A 19,785-nucleotide genomic window follows, 5' to 3' on the forward strand; every position below is an offset into this window, starting at 1 on the left:
AAATGCTTTTTACTTTTATAGGTTTGTAGTACTGCTACGACATCTAAAACAATTCTGACATGTGTCACATTTTGCATTGTTATTATTTGTGAATTAATATGTGCTTTGGGGAGGAGAGAATGTCAGAACTTTGTGTACTTGTAACCGGCTATTTACTGATATTGGCGCTCAGAATAAATTCACACACTTAATCCTGATAGAAGACACAGAAGCACTCCAGCTCTGAGTTTACCTTAAACTTTACACTTCATTTCATTACACACTAATCTGAACTGTACATTTACAAACTAGATCACTTCTCTAATGCACTCACCACTCAGTGCATTATGGGTAATACACATCATATGATTACTCCAACATCAACATTCACCTCCAACACATCTCTAGCTGGAGTAGATTCGGTTCTAATGTTTAGTTTTGCATTAAATGGCTAATGTTCTAGTAAGGACATGAACTTCAGTGTTTGATCAGAACTCAAATTTCGTTGTACCTGATACTGTAAACTGTACATTTTACAAACTTGTGTCCCGTCACACAGCTTTAAGGGATGACGCCAATTTGTATGCCAAAACCCGGAAACAAGTTAGCCCTTCTGGTTCCATCCTCCCGAAGTCAGTGGGTTTTTTGTATGGGATTTTGGTTAAAAGACTGAAATAAGGTCTGTGGTGAACACAAGCTCAAAATACTTTCACATTTTATTCTATGACATAAAATACACTAGTAATAACCCACTCGTGAGATTTTAAAGCTTTTATGTGTATTGAAAAAGGCGGTTGATAAGTTTCTAAATGGGACTACAGGCGTTGTCGGGGACATTAAACGTCATCACGCCGAACAGGAAAAAAAAAAACTTTGCAGATAAACAGAGCTTGCATTTTCTTTTAGTATATTACAAGCTGTCAAAAGTAATGTTTCTCTCTTCTCTCTCTGTCTGTCTGTCTGTCAGGTATGCTGTACACAACCCCCCCCCCCAAAGTGGATGAAGATTCATCCACAGAGTAAATCCGTATTATGGAAAATGTTTTTAAATCAAGTTTGGAATAGTTGTCGGAAGCTTGGTGAGGGTGACGTTGAAGTCGAGCGACCATGGTGTAGTTCGTTTATAGTCTACAGTTAGCTTTTTTATTTATTTATTTTTTTAAATTATTATTATTAATTTTTATTTTTGGCTATTGTGGGCTTATAGGCTTCAAACTTCATAAAAGTTGTGTTCATAATTGTGAAAATTATCTTGGCGGACAAAACGTGTTAGTATTGTAAACTTTTGTGGATTATAGAGCCTATTTATTTATTTATTTATTTATTTATTTATTTATTTATTTATTTATTTGTTTGTTTGCAATAATCCAAAAGCCTATGGGAAAATCCTATTGGGTTTTTGTCGTGGGAACCAGTGTGATGCTAAGTTCAGGGTTCCGGTACAAAAATGACGTCATCCCTGCGCCACTCTATAGCAAGCTGGAAAAAAAGAAAGGAACTTTGTACGATGTTAGCATGTATTGACCTACAACCTTATAGGGAATGTCTACAATATAAATCTCTATAGATAGTGAATAAACCATTTGTGGCTATATTCAGGGCAGATTATATTCAGTTTTTTTTCTTATAACAAGTAGCCTAGAATAAGTTTCTAAGTCATTTTGGTTGATGTTATATTATTTTAATATTGAAATCTATTTAGCTTTTAATCTTTCTGTAGACATGCCATATACATTTCTTCACAGAGGGGTTTAGTGAGCCACCTGCATTAATGACAATATTTGAATCATTTTGTGCATAATGTTTATATTTATTGACAGTAAATTTAAGGCTGTTTTTAACCATCACTGTAATTTAACATAAGTCATTATTCTGATTTCCATTGCTCTCTAAACTATTGTCTTTATTAATGTCTATGGTATATCTTTATATCCGCCTACACAAAATCCCAAATTAAATTTAAAATATTTTTGTTTCAGACTCCAGTGAATACCTTTGATTTTTAAAACTATTTTTTCCCCCCTTATTGAATATAACCTCTGAAATCAGCTGCATCATGTGACAGTCCTAAACAATGCATTTTGTACATCAGAAATATTGCCATTGTAATTTCAAGTATGTTTGGTTCTTTTTTTAGTCATGACATTCCTACACATGACACAGATTCCTATAACATGCAGTAAAATGTGTTAATAATAAAGATACAACTGATATCTCTAGTAGACTTAATCTATACAAGGTGTGTTACTGATACGTTAATAGCATTGCACTAATTACATATACATTTATTATATTACATTATTATATTTATATCATATGCTCAGAAAAAAGTCCAAAATGTTTCTCCATGTTACATAATGTGTAGGGGAAATAAGTGTTCAGTGTCAAGCACAGCTCCTTCAGAAGAAATTAATGAGAGAAGTGAAGTGGCTGAGCAGCATGGTGGAGACACTGAGCCTGATGAAAATGGCATTATTTCGGTCTTGTTCAGGAGTCAGCTGAAGGTGACAGTCTTCGTAGGGCTCGATGCAAGCGGCGTAGGCCATAGCGTGAGCAATGTAGCTCTGCTCCTGAACACTATGGAAAAGATGAGACATCGGGCCTTTTGCAAAAATGGCCACGTCTTCAGAACCATGCGTTTCAGACGAGAGAGGGGCAACGGACTGCTGGACATAATCGTTCCTGCCTGAAAAAAAGAGACGATGGAGAGAGCGTGTAAATATCTAGTTGTACAAAAACATTTAAGGGTGTTTATTCTGGCCTACATTACATACAGTGGCAAGAAAAAGTATGTGAACCTTTTGGAATTTCATGGTTTTCTGAATAAATTTGTCATAAAATATGATCTGAAATTCATCTAAATCAAGGGTATTGACAAATATAATGTGTCTAAAATAATAACACAAAAAAATTCTGATCTTTCATGTCTTTATTGAGAACAACCAAAAAAAACTCATAGTGCTTGTGGAAAAAGTATGTGAACCCTTGAGTTAATGACCTCAAAAAAGTTAATTGGAGTCAGGTTTTAGCACACCTGGAGTCTCATTAAGAAAATGAGTTTGGAGGTGTGGACTACAGCTACTTTGACTGATAAAAACCCCTCAAACTTTTGGAGTTTGCGCTACACAAGAAGCACATGCTTATGTGAGCCATGCCTTGCCAAAAAGAGCTTTCAGAGGATTGACAATCAAGATTTTTTGATTTACTTTAAGCTGGCAAGGGTTACAAAGTGATTTCAAAGACTTTAGAAATTCACCAGTCTACAGTTTGGCAAACATTTTACAAATGGAGACACTTTGGGAGTGTTGCTACTCTACCAAGAAGTGGGCGCCCAGTCAAACTGACACCAAGAGCACATCGAAGTCTCATCAATGAATTAAAGAAACAACCCTGAATGACAGCCAAAGATTTGAAGGCATCATTGGAACTGGCTAACATCTTTTTCATGAGTTTACAATACGTAAAACATTGAACAGGCAGGGTATCTTTGGCAGGACACCATGAAGGAAGCCACTGCTTACTAAAAAGACCATTGCTGCACGCAAAACAGCACATTCACACTCCACAGCGGTATTGGCAAAATGTTTTGTGGACTGATGAAACTAAGATTGAACTATTTGGAAAAACCACACAGCACTACGTCTGGCGTAGAAAGGGCACAGCATATCATCATGAAAACATCATCCCAACCGTAAAGTATGGTGGAGGAAGCATCATGATTTGGGCCTGCTTTGCTGCATCAGGGCCTGGCCAGCTTACAATCATGGAGAGGAAGATGAAATCCCAAGTATATCAGACAATTCTTCAGGATAATGTGAGAATGTCTGTACATCAGCTGAAACTGTGTAGAACTTGGGTGATGCAACAGGACAACGACCCAAAACACTGGAGCAAGTCCACAACAGAATGGCTTCAGAAACACAAAATTCCAAAAGGTTCACAAACTTTTTCTTTCCACTGTATTAACCCTGATACAACCCCAAATCCAAAAAAGTAGGGACACTGTGTAAAATGTAAATAAAAACAATGCAATGATTTGCAAATCTCATAAACCCATATGTTATTCACAATAGAACATAGAACACATATGAAATGTTTAAACTGAGTAAATTTACAATTTAAGAAAAAAATAAGCTAATTTTGAATTTGATGGCCGCAACAAGTTTCAAAAAAGTTGGGACAAGGGTGAAAATCAATATTGCATGATTCCGTAATGGAAATCACTGCATGGGTTCAGAAACACTTCCAGAACTCATTGTCTGTGAACACAGTTCATCGTGCCATCCACAAATGCTGGTTAAAGCTCTATCATGCAAAGAAGAAGCCAAATGTGAAAAAGTTCCAGAAACGCTACCACCTTCTCTGGGTCAAAACTCATTTAAAATGGACTGAGGCAAAGTTGAAAACTGTTCTGTGGTCAGACGAATCGAAATTTGACATTCTTTTTGGAAACCATAGATGCCGCATCCTTTAAACTAAAGAGGACTAAAGAGGAGAGGGACCATCTGGCTTTTTATCAGCGCTCAGTTCAAAAGCCTACATCTCTGATGGTATGGGTGTGCATTAGTGTCTATGGACTGTGCAGCTTGCACATCTGGAAAGGCACGAGCAGTGCTGAACGGTATATACAGGTTTTAAAGAAACATATGCTTCCATCCAGATTCCATCCCATCTTCACTTCTGAGAGACTCTGCCACTCTAAGATACTTTTTTTAAACACACAATCATGTTACTGACCTGTTGACAATTAACCTAATTAGTTGCAAAATGTTCCTCCAGCTTTTTCTTTTTAGTAACATTTAGTTTTCCAGCCTTTTGTTTGGAAAAAACAGTTTGTCCCAACTTTTTTGAGATGTGTTGCAGCTATGAAATTGAAAATGACTTTATTTTGTCCTTAAAATGGTACACTTCCTCACTTTAAACATTTGATATGTTTTCTATTGTGAATAACATATGGGTTAATGAGGTTTGCAAATCATTGCATCCTGTTTTTATTTACATTTTACACAGTGTCCCAACTTTTTTGGAATTGTAGATAGATAGAAAAGAGAGCAAAAAAGAGAGAGCTGACACTTATTTAGGTTATTAGAGGTTACTAATCTTACTTGTAATAGTGTAGTTAAGATCCGGCCGTGTTCGATTTGCAATATATCCTGGTCCGTTCCCATACAGAGTGGTGGTGAAGGGTTTCTTATCAGTGGCAATTTTAGTAGACAGTCCTGAAAGACACATAAACACATTATACATGTTTTAATTAATTGATTTAGCAGACATTTCTATCCACTTCCAATGGCTTAGGATTGAGAATAAATGCAATGTGAGTGTAAATATGAGCAGTTGAAGGTTAAAAGTTGTAAAATAATAAATAAATGTAAAAAATAAAAATAATTTCATCACATTTTCAAAAGCTCCCACTTTGTCTATTGCGGTAGTGGTCTGTCCAGCTGTTAAGTTCCTATAAATAATAAATAGTAACAGCTAAAGTATATCCAGGCTTTGCTATAATTTATACATTTGCTTGAAATTATTTTAATAATGTAAAAAACTCAGGAGATAAAACCACTAAAAGAATAAAACTGAGAGACGAACTGCAGGTGGGAGGGAAGAGAGCTGGAATTGTACAAATGTGCATAAAATGGGATCATACTAATTTGCATTGACAGCAGATGATTTGTTAATGAATCGACTCCAACATTATGGACATTATGTCTGTTTCGGGATTGCCCATAGAAGAGGATGTTTAAATGAGATTCTGGTCACGTGAAGGGGAAATATGTTGCCATCTGCTCACAAATATGCCCTGTGATGAGTGTTTATGATGTACAATAATTTGATACTTTACCCAGTACTGGATTCCCCCTGGGTGAGTTTCCGCCAAAAGAGAACACGTGTGAATGATCAGCGGTGACAACAGTCATGGTGTCCAGTTCGCTGGTCAACTCGGCTGCTCGGGCAATAGCGCGGTCAAACTCCACTGCTTCATACAGCGCATGTTTAGCTATACTATCATGGTGGCCATGATCTATTCTACCACTTACAGAGCAGAAACACACACACACACACACACACACACACACACACACACACACACACACACACACACACTGATTACTACAGGAATATCATTAATTATTAACCTCTTATAATATTATTGTGATTGAGTCTCAAAGACACACCCAGTTTGTCCCACTCGAAGACATGCCCATTTATCCCATGCAAAGACTCGCCCAATCTGCACCTCTCAAAGACAATCCAAATCTGTTTCACTCAAAGACATGCTCATTTGTCCCACACAATCACATGCCCCATTTGTTCCATTAAAAACACACAGAATTTAAGACATGCCCATCTGTCCCAGTCAGGCACAATCAGATCATGATTATATTTTCCCCTGAGCTGTCCATGTGAAATCATCACACACACAGCATGGACACTTATCTTCCACAAAGAGGTAAAATCCATTAGGGTTCTTGCTGAGGATCTTGATTGCTTTTTCCGTCATCTCTGTGAGTGACGGATCTGTTTCTGGATCCCTTTCCAGCTCGTACCTGGTATCTTTTGGCTCAAAAAGACCTGAACACACAGGGAGAGAATCTCTGGCATGACAAAACATTCACTGATTCAAACACTGACACACTGAATGATGTCATGAATATGCTGTCTAATGGCTTACAACTTAGCTAGCTGCCAATTCTTGTATATAAATAATGCAAATAAACATTGACAGTAGGCTAATTGGCAACAATGAGTTGTAGAAACTTTCTTGTGTTAAAAAAACGAAACTTTATATTACCCATTAAATAATCTGTGTTTCTGTCATCCACAGCATTGAACTGAGCTTTATTCCACACATAATGGGCATTCTGTACGCAAAAAAATAAAAACAGTTAGAAGTATGTACAGAATGTATATACAGCGCCCTCCACTAATATTGGCACCATTGGCAAATATGAGCAAACAAGGCTGTGAAAAATTGTCTTTATTGTTTAACCTTTTGATATTTTGTTAAAAAAAAAATCACAAAAATGGTATTGATATTCACTCTCATGGATATCAAACAACTGCAACCACAACACAGGTTTATCAAAAAACATAATTGTTAAATATAGGTGTGCAACAATTATTGGCACCAAAATATGTTTGAAGTATTTTCACATTGATATGTTTAATTTTTTTAGTACACCTGAGTGACTAGAAACAGGAAATTATTCAACCATGACATTCACAAAATGGGAAGTGGCTATAAGAAAATAGTACAAGCCCTGAAAATGCCCATTTCAACCATCAGGGCAATAATTAAAAAGTTCCAGTAAAATGGAAATTTTATGAATCAACCTGGAATTGGACGTGTGTCTATATTGTCTCAACACACTGTGAAGAGGATGGTTTGAGTGGCCAAAAATATCTCCAACGATCACAGCTGGAGAATTGCAGAAATTAGTTGCATCTTGGGGTCAGAAAGGGTCCAAAACTCAATCTGAAGCCACCTACATCAACACAAGTTGTTTGGAGGGGTTTCAAGAAAAAAAACCCCTCTACTCTCATCCAAAAACTCAAACCCAAATGGGATCGAGTTCTGTGGAATGAAACTAAAACAGAGCTTTTTGGTAATAAACACCAGAGGTGGTTTAGGCGCACACAGAGTGGTAGCCATATGGAAAAGTACCTCACGTCCACGGTTAAATATGGTGCTGGCTCTTTAATGTTTTGGGGCTGTTTTTCTGCCAGAAGACCTGGACATTTTGTTAGGATACATGGCATCATGGACTCTATCAAATATCAACAAATATTAAGTGAAAACCTCACTGCCTCTGCCAGAAATCTTAAAATGGGCCATGGTTGGATCTTCCAGCAGGACAAAGATCCAAAACATACATCAAAATCAACACAGCAATGGTTTACTGACCACAAAATCAAGGTCCTGCCATGGCCATGCCATTCCCCTGACTTGAAACACATAGAAAACCTATGGGGTGAACTGAAGAGAAGAGTCCACTAGCATGGACCTCGAAATCTGAAGGATCTGGAGAGATTCTGTATGGAGGAATGATCTCAGATCCCTTGCAATGTATTCTCCAAAATCATCAGTCATTAGAGGAGAAGACTCACAACTGTTATCTTGCAAAGGGAGGTAGCACAAAGTATTGCTAATAATTGATGCGCACCTATATTTAACAAATATACCATGTGATTCATGAAACAGCCTGATTCATCTGGATCTGATTCATGAAACTCTGGCTCATTTGTATCTGATTCATCTGCAGCTCATTCGTGAAACTGCCTCAGTCATCTGAATATAATTCAGATGACTCTGAGCCATCAAACTGTCTTATTCACCTCATCTGATTCATGAAATTGTCTGATTCATCTGAATTTGACAAATGAAATGATCTGAGTCATCTGTATGTGATTCATAAAGCTGTTTATTTCACCTGTGTCTGATTTACAAAACCATTTTATTCATGTGCATCGGATTAAAAAACCGAATTGACTGATCTGCCATCTGAATCTGATTGACAAAATTGTCATACAACATAAATTCTAGCACAAATTTGAATCAGCCTCAGCTGCATGGACACAAGCTCCACCCACACACTCTTATTTACATGTCCTTACAGGTAACCTTACCTACAGGTTTTAGATCACAGTTTTGATGAATAAGAGCAACTGTGTCTAGTTTCATTAAAATGTAGAATTCATAATTTGAACAAAGACAGAAGAAGTTAAAATAAGTAGTTTTACCTTTTTGTTTTTGAGCCACTCATTGATCAGGTTGGTTTTGTCGTTTCTCCTGCCATTGGTTGAAGGATATTCAGGATCTGCAGTCTCTATAGGGAGCATATACTGTCTCCCTCCACCTAAAATCACCTAATGAACAAAGAAAAAATATTTCTGTCATGTAAACATGTCTTAATCATGATCACAGTGTTTGGCTTCCTCACATATATTTAACTTTTTAAAACATTACTATGCAATAATGTAATTAACAAACAGTCTAAAACATTTCAAAGAATTTATAGATTTATACATGTAAAAGAATATTAAGTTAATAACATACACTCTATAAGTGGTCTTACGTTAATGTCAGTGTTGTAGACGAGTTGGTAGGCAATGTCTTTACAGCCTTCACTCACTGCAGTAGCAGGCATCTCAGCGTCACTGTACCAATCTCTATCAGCAGTGTGGGCGTAATTTGCCCCTGGGGATGCGTGCTGAACTCGTGTGGTGGTCACAACACCCACAGATTTCCCTGGGGAAAAATAAAGGAAAAAAAAATAAGCTGCTGCTTGACAGTGAACATCTGGGAAATCACAAATGTCTCAGAAAAGTGGAATGAAAAATAATGAGTAGTCAAATGGAAAATAAAAGTAAGTGGATAAAATAATAAAAATGAATAATTAAATTTTTTCATTGAAAATGCAAAAAAGTTAAAATAGTATAAAACAAATTATTTCATAAATAAAATATATGACTAGTATAAGTGTAGTAAAAAAAAGTGATAGTAAAAACCTAGAAAGTAAAAAACAAAATAAATGAATAAAATTTTAATAAAATGAACTAAGATCATGCTAAAATAATGAAGTCTGTTTTTAGAATTAAATCATTGAAAGAGCCTGGTGAATATTTTATAGTAATGTCTTCAGAGTTTTGGTGCATAAAACCAATAGACGCCTCATCAGTTTTTAAAGTTTTAAATGTCCAGTACAGTGTGAAGAAGTGGAGCACTGGGTAATTGTGAAGCATGATGTGGAAAAATGTTTATTAGTTATTGAAAAAAAAAAATGAAGGTGCTGCATCAAATAATTAAAAAAAAAGTAATAGTACAGTTTTATAATCGATTCTATAAAAAAGGTTAAAAAAGAGAAAGTGCAACAATGCTCAAGCTGGTGTAGAAGGATGTATATATATATATATATATATATATATATATATATATATATATATATATATATATATATATATATATATTTTAAGTTAACTCAACAGCAGACAGCAGTTTAGAAAAAAAACTTTCAACATTTGAGACAGCTGTTTTCCTTCATGTAGCCTGCTGTAAATCCCCACAAGATGGCAGCAAAAACTTTCGGTTTTAGAGTTTAAAGTCCAGTTGTGAACAGAGGTACCACGGGGTAAATTTGGGTTTGGTTATTTTAATTTGGCATCCCCAAGTGTTTAACAGCTTATTATCAGCAAATACTATGTACAGTACCTGCTGCTCTGGCACGGTGGAGGACTGATTTGACCTCATTGCCCCTGGTGCTGCTACACTGACCCCTCCGAGCCGCAGCACTGAGACCCATTGTTCCGTAATTCGCTTTCACGCCACACAGATATGCTGTAGCTGTACCAGCACTGTCCGGCATCTGCTGATTCACGTTATAGGTCTGTAGAGAACAGAATGCAAAATTAGATACCTGGCAGTCGAGTATGTGGGTTTACATAAACTTAATTAAAAAAGATAACAAAAAAATTTAATTAGGTACACCTGAACTCAACTGATTGTGTTCTGTGTAAAAATGAAAGAACCTTAGTGTTGAGCATGTGGGTTTAAACTGAATTACTGAACTAATCTGAATTCTTTTGAACTGAAATAATTAAAATCAATTAATTTGTTCAAATTAATTAATTTAAAGAAGAGTGAGTTAGTGCATAGACAAAATGTTACACAGAAACAGAACATTAACAGTATTGAAAATAATTGAAAAAACCCTGAAACTGAAGCTGAAAAAATTTCAATTGAAAGTAAATTAACAGAATTACTGAATTGAACTGAACTGATTTACTGAACTGAGTTGAACTCATTTACTGAACTGATTTACAAAACAGAACTGAATTCATTTACTAAACTGAATTGATTTACTGAACTGATTTACTGAACAGAACTGAATTCATTTAATAAACTGAACTGATTTACTGAACTGATTTACTGAACTGATTTTCTGAACTGATTGATTTACTGAACTGATTTTCTGAACTGATTTACTGAACAGAACTGAATTTATTTACTGAACTGATTTTCTGAACTGATTTTCTGAACTGATTTACTGAACAGAACTGATGTACTGAACTGAACTGATTTCCTAAACAGAACTGTGCTGATGTACTGAACTGAATTAAAATGAACTGTTTACTCAACCAATTTACTGAACTGAATTTAACTGAACTAAACTGACCTGTTTACTGAACTACTTTAATTACTGAACTGACTTGCTGTACTGAATGGAATTGAACTGATGAACTGATTTACTGAAGTGATTTACTGAACTGACTTACTGAAGTGTACTGAACTGATTTACTGAACTGAACTGAATTACTGAACTGATTTACTGAACTGATTTATTAAAGTGTACTGAATGATTTACTGAAAAGAACTGAATTACTAAACTCAACTAAACTTATTTAATGAACTAAGCTGAATTAAACAGAATTAAATTGGTGTGAAGTGTAAACCTTGGATAAAGCCAGGTGAGGGAACATGTCCATGGTTAACAGAGTCTCCTCTCCATTTTTACCAGCGAGCTGCCCTTTCAGAATCCGAGCAGCTGTCACTGTCGAAACTCCCATACCTACACACACACACACACACACACACACACACACACACACACACACACACACACACACACACACACACACACACACACACACACACACACACACACACACACACACACCTAAATCCTAAACACCTTTAAACTGTGCAGCACATGCTTAAAGAAGGAGTAATATGATGAGTATTAAAGCAGTGTATTATTTGTAAATTGAAATGTTAACTATCACAGTGTGTTGTCATATCAATAAATCATCACTGCCATGAACAGAACCTAGAAATGTTAAAAAGAATACCACTACAACAAATAACACTAATAACACAACACTAATTAAAATGCTTAGAGAGGCTGTATAATACGCACACACATATCTAATCTAGTGTAGAACTGATAAAAGATGAGAACGAGAGAGAAAGAGAGAGAGAGCGAGAAAGAGTGTGTGTGTGTGTGTGTGTGTGTGTGTGTGCGTGATGTGTTGATTTTGATGACATCAAAGTTTCACAGAAACACTCCTTCTGATGTGCTTAGCACATGGATGATTAAATTAAAATTGATAAAGTCTGAATTAATGATAATTAACAATGATAAATTCACAGTTTATATTTATTTATTTATAGCACTGTTGTCTCTCAGTCTGTCTGTCTCTCTATTTGTCTGTCTTTTTCTGTCTTTCTTACTTTCTTTCTAATCAATTACACAGTGTATTGAATATAGTTTTCTTTCATTTTTATTTATTAATTATAAAAAAAAAAACAACATTTAGCATAATGTGTCTCACCGTCTCCAAGGAAGAGGATAAGATTTTTGGCTCGATGAACATTCGGTTTCAGAGATAAAGCCGAGATGAGAGCTTCCTTCCCCTTTATGTTCCAAAACCTTGGATCCTCTTCTTCCACTACACAACAAATAACACACACACACACACACTGATGCACTGCAAATTGTTTTATTTGGAGTTATTACTCTTCTGATAAATAATATTCAATGAGAAAACAATTCAATGAGAATTCTGTTAATTTTATCTATTAAATGACATGCAAGAAGATTAGAATGTCCTACATAAAAATTATTTGCCCTTACATCAATTTTTCCACAATTATTTTGTGCATTAATCATTGAGGAGTGTGACATCGTGTGATTAAATTTACACACAATTAGCAGATGCTAATAAGAAATAGTAAGGAGAATGTCATGTATCACGTTTGTAATAGTTAACAAAGTCAAACTAAAGAATCTAATATTTAAGAATTGAAAAAGAAAACTTACCTGGGATGTCAGAAAAACAGGCATTAATCAAAAATAAAATTAATATTCCAGATGTAAGGGTGTGTTGGAGATCCATGGTGTGGATTAGAGGATAAAGTAACACACAAACACACATACACAGGCTTTTCTGTTTATAACCTCAATGTAGACCAAAGGTCATCCATGATGCCCAACTTGAGGACACACTGAGTTTATCACTTATTAACCTTTATGTCCATGAACAATAGGAAAGACTTATATTTTTTCTTAACATGTAACTTTATGTGCTTGGCTCAGTTTCTCTAATGATCTTAAACAATCAGTTTTTAATTAATTATTTTTATTTTTTTACTGAAATGATATTCAGATCATGTTGGGTTTTGACACTCCCACTTCCATCTTGAGTATTATGATTTTTTTTAGTTTTTATTTTAATTCACATGGAGAGGAAGAGATGTCTCTTCTTTCTCCTTTTCAGTGATATATTCATGGAGGATTAAATTAGTGCCATTTAATCCCCTTTATTTTTATTCCAAAGACAAATGCTGTTATTTATGTTACTTAAACTGTATTAAACTCAATATGGCACGTCACTCCATCACCCCTATTTTTATGGAGAAACTCTTTCAGAATACAGGTTTCCCCAGCCTATATAAAAATGGAAATAAGTTTATCTAATGTGTTGAAAAAGGCTTTGCATAAAAAGATGAGGAGGCATAAAAATAGATATTTGAATCTTGGGAGAACTGTCATTTTAACACAGTTCACTTTACCAACCAGAGTCAGGTGGAGAATCCTCCATTTTTGAAGATCAGATTTGAGTTTATTCAAAAGAGCAGTAAGATTCTTTTCATATAGTCATTTGACAGTATATGTAATATTAATACCCAAATATTTAAACCTAGATCTTTCCATGTGAAAGGGGAACACAGAGTCAGGCATATGCCTGGCAAGTGTGTTAACAGGCATGCATTCACTTTTAGAGATATTCAACTAATAGCCAGAGAAAGTCCCAAAATTGTGCAAGATAATATCATTGATGCATGATAAAGGATCTGAAATGTAAAGAAGCAATTCATCAGCATATAATGAGAGCTTATGTTCAACACCCCACCTGTTTATGCAATGGAATGAAAGTGTTGATTTTAATATCGGAGATAGTGGTTCAGTTGCAATTAATAGTGGTTCAGTTGCAATTGTAAACAAAATGGGGCTTGATGGGCACCCCTGCCGAGTGCCCCTTGAGAAAGAAAAAAAAATTGACCACCATTTATTAGTAACCACTGAAGCAACTAGAGAGGTAGACAAAAGACGGATCCACTCTATAAATCTGGGGCCGAATCCGAACTTAGCCATAGCGAAAAAAAGATAGTCCCATTCCACTCGGTCTAATGCCTTTTTGGCATCTAATGATACTACAACTTTGGGGGTGTCCTGAGATGGGGGTGTAAAGAACATTTAAGAGGCAATGGAGATTAGAGAATATGTGCTGGCCTTTTATAAAATCAGTCTGATTATCTGAGATGATATTGACTAAGGGAGACTCTAATCGGACACCTAGTAATTTTACTAAAAATCTGACATCTGCATTTAACAAAGAAATTGATCGATATGAGCTACACCCAGCAAACAATTCGACGTCGAATAGTCGACACAAAGTCGCAAAGATTATCGTTGAAATGACGTATAATCAAGTCGTTTTCAAGCCATAAAACGGGGACACTTTTATATGCATTTTATCGTCGAAACCAAGCTTCTAAATGTAGCGGCTTTAAGCAGATATTATACATCGAAACGAAGCGTGATTTCGACGAAACCGTTGTAAATGGCGCACTTATATAGCGCTTTTATCCAAGGCGCTTTACACTGTGTCTCATTCACCCATTCACACTCACACGCCATCAGGAGCAACTTGAGGTTCAGTGTCTTGCCCAAGGACACTTCGGCATGTGGAGTCATGCGGGCAGGGAATCGAACTGCCAATCCTACGATTAGTGGACAACCCGCTCTACCAAATGAGCCACAGCTGCCTCTGACTTAATGTTAAACGAGCATTTAAACATATTAAGCATATGATTATGTTGTGATAATATTCAGAATATATTAATCAAAGTATAATCCAATCAAAGTATAATCTTATCATCGATGTATGTCTTATATCTCTTGTATCGTGTACTGTCACCTATTATTGCTCACAATGAAACGCGTTATCGACCACTATCAAATCAACTTTCGTATTTATTAAACGTGATTTCGACCACATATTAGCAATGAAGGGATTGCGTCTTCAGAATCTTTTATTCAGGTATAAACATACATAAATAAATAAAATTACATAAATAAATAAACAACATTTTTACACGTCATGGAAATGCCTAGAGTATAATCTACATAACAGTCCATTCATATATAACACAAACATACCACTTCAAGATATAGCCTATATGTACAATGAAATCTAACATGGTTTAGGGACGATATCTGCGCTTGCGCATGCTTAGCTTCATATGTTTGATTTCGTATGTGCAGTTTCGTATGCAAGAGATTTCGTATTCGTATTTCGGATTTCGTAAATTGGAGAATACGCTATCAAAAAATGAAATAAAAATAAATCTTAGTGAACAATGAACAATAACATCAGTTTTTTTTCACATTATTTCAAAGTAATATAGCATTTCAAGAATGTTAACATTGTTGAAGCTTCTTTTCTACGTATATTCAACGTCCATGACTTTTTTTGTCATGATCAAGCCTCTTTTCGACTACCTGTAGTTTTCATTTCAACGGCGGGGGTTCGCTTGACTTAGTCGAAAGCACGTTTGTGTTTGCTGGGCATTTTGTTGGATCTTTCTTGGGCTTCAATAGAAGTTTAATCAGTGCTTCGGTAAGGGACTTTGGTAGAGTTCCTTGAGATAAAAAATGTTAAAACATATTAAATAGGAGTAGAGATAATTTAGCAGAAAACTTCTTATAGAATTTAATTGGAAAGCCATCGGGCCTTGCTGCTCTGCAATGCTGGTATGGCCTCAGATATTTCTTGCAGCTGAAGGGGATGACCTAAGTCTTTTTTATGTTCCGATGAAATAGTGGGGCCATTTATTTTACCCAGAATTTAGACTGGTCATTAAATGTTTCTGATTTATACAGGCTAGAATAAAAGTTCAATTTAAAAAAAAAATAATTGTAAGGTGATCAATACTTAATTCCCCAGCATCATCTACAATTTGGGAGATATGTGCTGTGGTTTTGGGTTGGAGCGGTCCAAATTAGGTGCCATTACACAGTTAAAATCACCACCTAAAATCAGGTCATGTGAATTAAAACTGGGTAAAGCCGCAAGCTTATTTACGGATTACTTACATCCCAATTAGGGCCATAAACATTCACCAACAGGACCTGGGTATGAAACAGTTTTCCAGACACCATGATATAATGACCCTGAGTATCAGCAATAAAATTAGAACATTCCATTTTTTGTTGTGTATTATTATACCTGCTCCTCTTGCCTTATCAATAAATTTAGAATGGAGAATATGTCCCACCCATGGTTTCTGCCACCTAAGATGATCTGAATTGAGTAAATGTGTCTCTTCGAGGAAGATTATATCGGATTTAAGACGCTTAAGATGAGAAAAACATTTTTTGACCTCTTTATAGGACCATTAAGGCTTTTAACAATCCATGATGTAACCTAATGGATGACTTTCCTGTCATTCCTCCTCTGCTTAAAACATTGGGATATAGTTCAGTATGAAAGGATAAACACTGCACCTGTAGCATAAACAAAGCTGGTGCCCAGCTAAATTTATCAATATCTCTTGCAATGACCCAGAACAAAACAGAATCAAATGGACTATCCATTAAAAAAAAACAAAACCAAAATGAAAGAAAAAGAAAAACACAATCACTGAGGCAGTAAACCAACCCGAGAACATTAGAACACTCTTTCCCATGTTTACCTCCCCAAGTGATGTAAGCTGCAGGACACCTGTAACCCCGTTACACTCCCAGCAACTCATTAACTTCTCAACTCAACTTCTCAACTTATTCATTAACTGCTCAACTGTTGAGCCCCCGACAACCTATCCCTTTAAATCAGCAATTTAGAAACTTTTTTACTCCCCAGCAGCAGCGGTCATGTCGAACCATCTTTCTAAAAAGGCTTTGGCTTCGGGTGCTGACTCAAAAGTGAAGGTTTCAGCATTGTGTGTAAGTCGCAGATGGCAGGGAAGAGAACTCTGAAACTAATCCCTTTCTGTTTCAGCACTGTTTTGATGTTCTTAAGGCAGAACGCTTCTTGAAGAGTGCCGTACATAGGTCAGGATAAAATCTGAGTCTTCCCTCAGTACTGTAGTTCGTGTTGCCTGGCCCAGCGCAAAGCTCGTTCCTTCCCCAGGTATCGATGAAAACAGACGATAATGGGCCTTGGAGGTTGACCATCTCTGGGTTTATATGCCAATGCGTGATGCTCTTTCCAGTTCTGGTGATTTCTCTAACATCTGATCCCCCAGCAGACCCAAAGTAAACTCGATCATGTCTGTTACGATTTCGCTATCCTCGGGAACATTTACGATTTACATTTATTAGCACATTTGCCTCGCACCGCCAGGGTCGGGGTTCGATTCCCGCGGCTCTGTGTGTGTTCGGAGCTTGCATGTTCTCCCCATGCTGCGGGGGTTTCCTCCGGGTACTCCAGTTTCCTCCCCCGGTCCAAAGACATGCATGGTAGGCTGATTGGTGTGTCTAAAGTGTCGTAGTGTATGAATGGGTGTGTGAGTGTATGTGTGATTGTGTTCCCTGCGATGGACTGGCATCCTGTCCAGGGTGTACCCCACCTTGTGCCTGATGCAACCTGGGATAGGCTCCAGGTTCCCCCGTGACCCTGAAAAGGAGTAAGCGGTTGAAAATGGATGGATGGATGGATGGATTTATTTGCCCTGTGTGAACGATTTTCCAGGTCTTCCAAAGGTCTAACAGCGCTTCATTGGTTGCATTTAACGCAACGATGTCTGCCTCTGCTTTAGTAAGAGAATCGAAGTTTTGCCCAGCCGTTGTTTTCACGGTTGTGAGACACTTTTCAATCGCATCCAGAGTTTATTGAAACAATTATATGGAAAGCTGGATTGGTGCAAGGGAAGACTTGATTAACGCAGTCATACCCTCCTTGAAATATTCATACTGTTTTTCCAGCTCCCTAGTTAGCACTCTGAGAGAGAATTCCTTGTTAGTGTCTGAAGCAGCTGCTGCCATTTTAGCTAACTTGCTGCTTATCGAAATTTTCTTTGGATCTTGTTTGGTTTTTCGTTTTAGAGTTAGGCATATTGCCGCCATAATGTGTGTCTGACCTGTTATAGATGCCAATGACAATTACTGATATTTAAGTTTAAGTTGTCGGGAGGCTCACACACACGCGTTTGCTAACTACATTGCTCTGACTGGAAGTCCACCTCTACTATTTCTAAGAATAAAAATGAAAAATAACATTTATTTGCATGCTTAATGAAGGAGACCATTATAATATTAGACTTGTTATTAACCAGAGGTGGTCAAAGTATCCAGATTCGTTTCTTTAAGTATAAATCAAAATTCTAAATGATTTAAATTCTGAAATTAAAGGTGCAAGATAGCTTTACAAAAGAAAAAAGATGTTTGTCTTGGTATAAAATTACACACTGATTTAAATTATGGATGTTAAATTAGAGTCGATTTCAGCAAGAAAAAAAGGAATGTGGGAAACATTAGCTAAGGCTAAGTAACAACAGCTTTGTCCTCAAATGCTAGCTAGCATGATAACTTTAAACATACAAACTAGCTCAATGCTAATTGCTAGCTATCACAATACAAACTCTTGTGATGAATACAAAATTCCTGGAGCTGTAGATTATTAATATATATTTGTTATGGATTTACAGTGCTGTGAAAAGGTATTTGCCCCATCCTAATTTCTTCTGTTTTTGTGTATATCTCATAATAAACTGTTTCAGAATTTAAAAAAAAAAGATAAACAAAAAAAGATAAAACAAAGGCAACCTGAGTAAACACAAAATACAGTTTTTAAATGATAGTTATTTATTGAAGCAGAAAAGTTATCCAATACCAATCGGGCCTGTGTGAAAATGTATTTTCCCCCGTAGTTACTAATTCCCTAAATCTATGAAACTGCATTCATAATGGGGTTCAGCTGGACTAGACACAATCAGGCCTGATTACTGCAAACCCTGTTCAATCAAATCAACACTTAAATAGAACTTTTTCAACAGCATGAAGTTGGTTAAAATGTATTATCCACACAATATGCCAAAAATTGAAAGAAATTCCAGAAATGATGAGGAAGAAGGGGATTGAAATACATCAGTCTGGGAACGGTTACAAAGCTATTTAAGAGGCTCTGGGACTCCAAAGAACCACAGTGAGAGTCTTTATCTCCAAATGGAAAAACTCGGCACAGTAGTGAACCTTCCCAGAAGTTGTTGACCTTCCAGAATTCTTCCAAGAGCACAGAAACTAAACCTGAAGTGAACTTAGAAAATGGCCAAATTATTCACTTCTCTCTCTCTCTCTCTCTCTCTCTCTCTCTCTCTCTCTCTCTCTCTCTCTCTCTCTCTCACACACGCACACGCACACACACACACAGACTCTGTCCCCATGAGCATCAATGATTTATTATGTAGATCTCTGAAGAGTTACTGCACTTACTGATACCTCCAACATCATTATTGTACTTTAATCAGGAGTGGAAAATACACGAGTAATTGTACTTTTTTACTGTAATTATTTTTTGACACATTTATACTTTACTATAAGACTCTTGTCTCTTCTTCTCTCATACAGACAATAACTGTATGCTATAAATCAATAGAATGAATTCCTGCACATTTTTATTTACATTCCAGTTTAATGCATCCAACCAAATTCATCAGTGTGGAAAAAAATAATCAAGAGTTGCGAAAATTCATCAACTGTTTTTAATACTTGAGTATGCTTAGTAGCACCTTTTTGACTTTTGATA

The 19,785-nt window shown here is 36.2% G+C and overlaps 1 protein-coding gene across 1 annotated transcript; it reads right to left on the reverse strand.

Moving 5' to 3' along the window:
* Nucleotides 1–1,768: 1,768 nt before the first annotated feature.
* Nucleotides 1,769–12,936, reverse strand: alpi.2 (alkaline phosphatase, intestinal, tandem duplicate 2). The gene is made up of 11 exons (XM_017477345.3): nt 12,798–12,936; nt 12,310–12,426; nt 11,431–11,546; nt 10,190–10,364; nt 9,057–9,229; nt 8,722–8,847; nt 6,773–6,842; nt 6,418–6,552; nt 5,822–6,013; nt 5,085–5,198; nt 1,769–2,665 (listed from the first exon to the last, which is right to left on the reverse strand). Exons 1-11 carry the CDS (start codon nt 12,910–12,912, stop codon nt 2,379–2,381), a joined length of 1,620 nt encoding a protein of 539 aa, XP_017332834.2. The 5' UTR covers nt 12,913–12,936; the 3' UTR covers nt 1,769–2,378.
* Nucleotides 12,937–19,785: the final 6,849 nt, after the last annotated feature.

The sequence above is a fragment of the Ictalurus punctatus genome, chromosome 10 (genome assembly GCF_001660625.3).
Source record: "Ictalurus punctatus breed USDA103 chromosome 10, Coco_2.0, whole genome shotgun sequence".
Classification (NCBI taxonomy): Eukaryota; Metazoa; Chordata; class Actinopteri; order Siluriformes; family Ictaluridae; genus Ictalurus; species Ictalurus punctatus.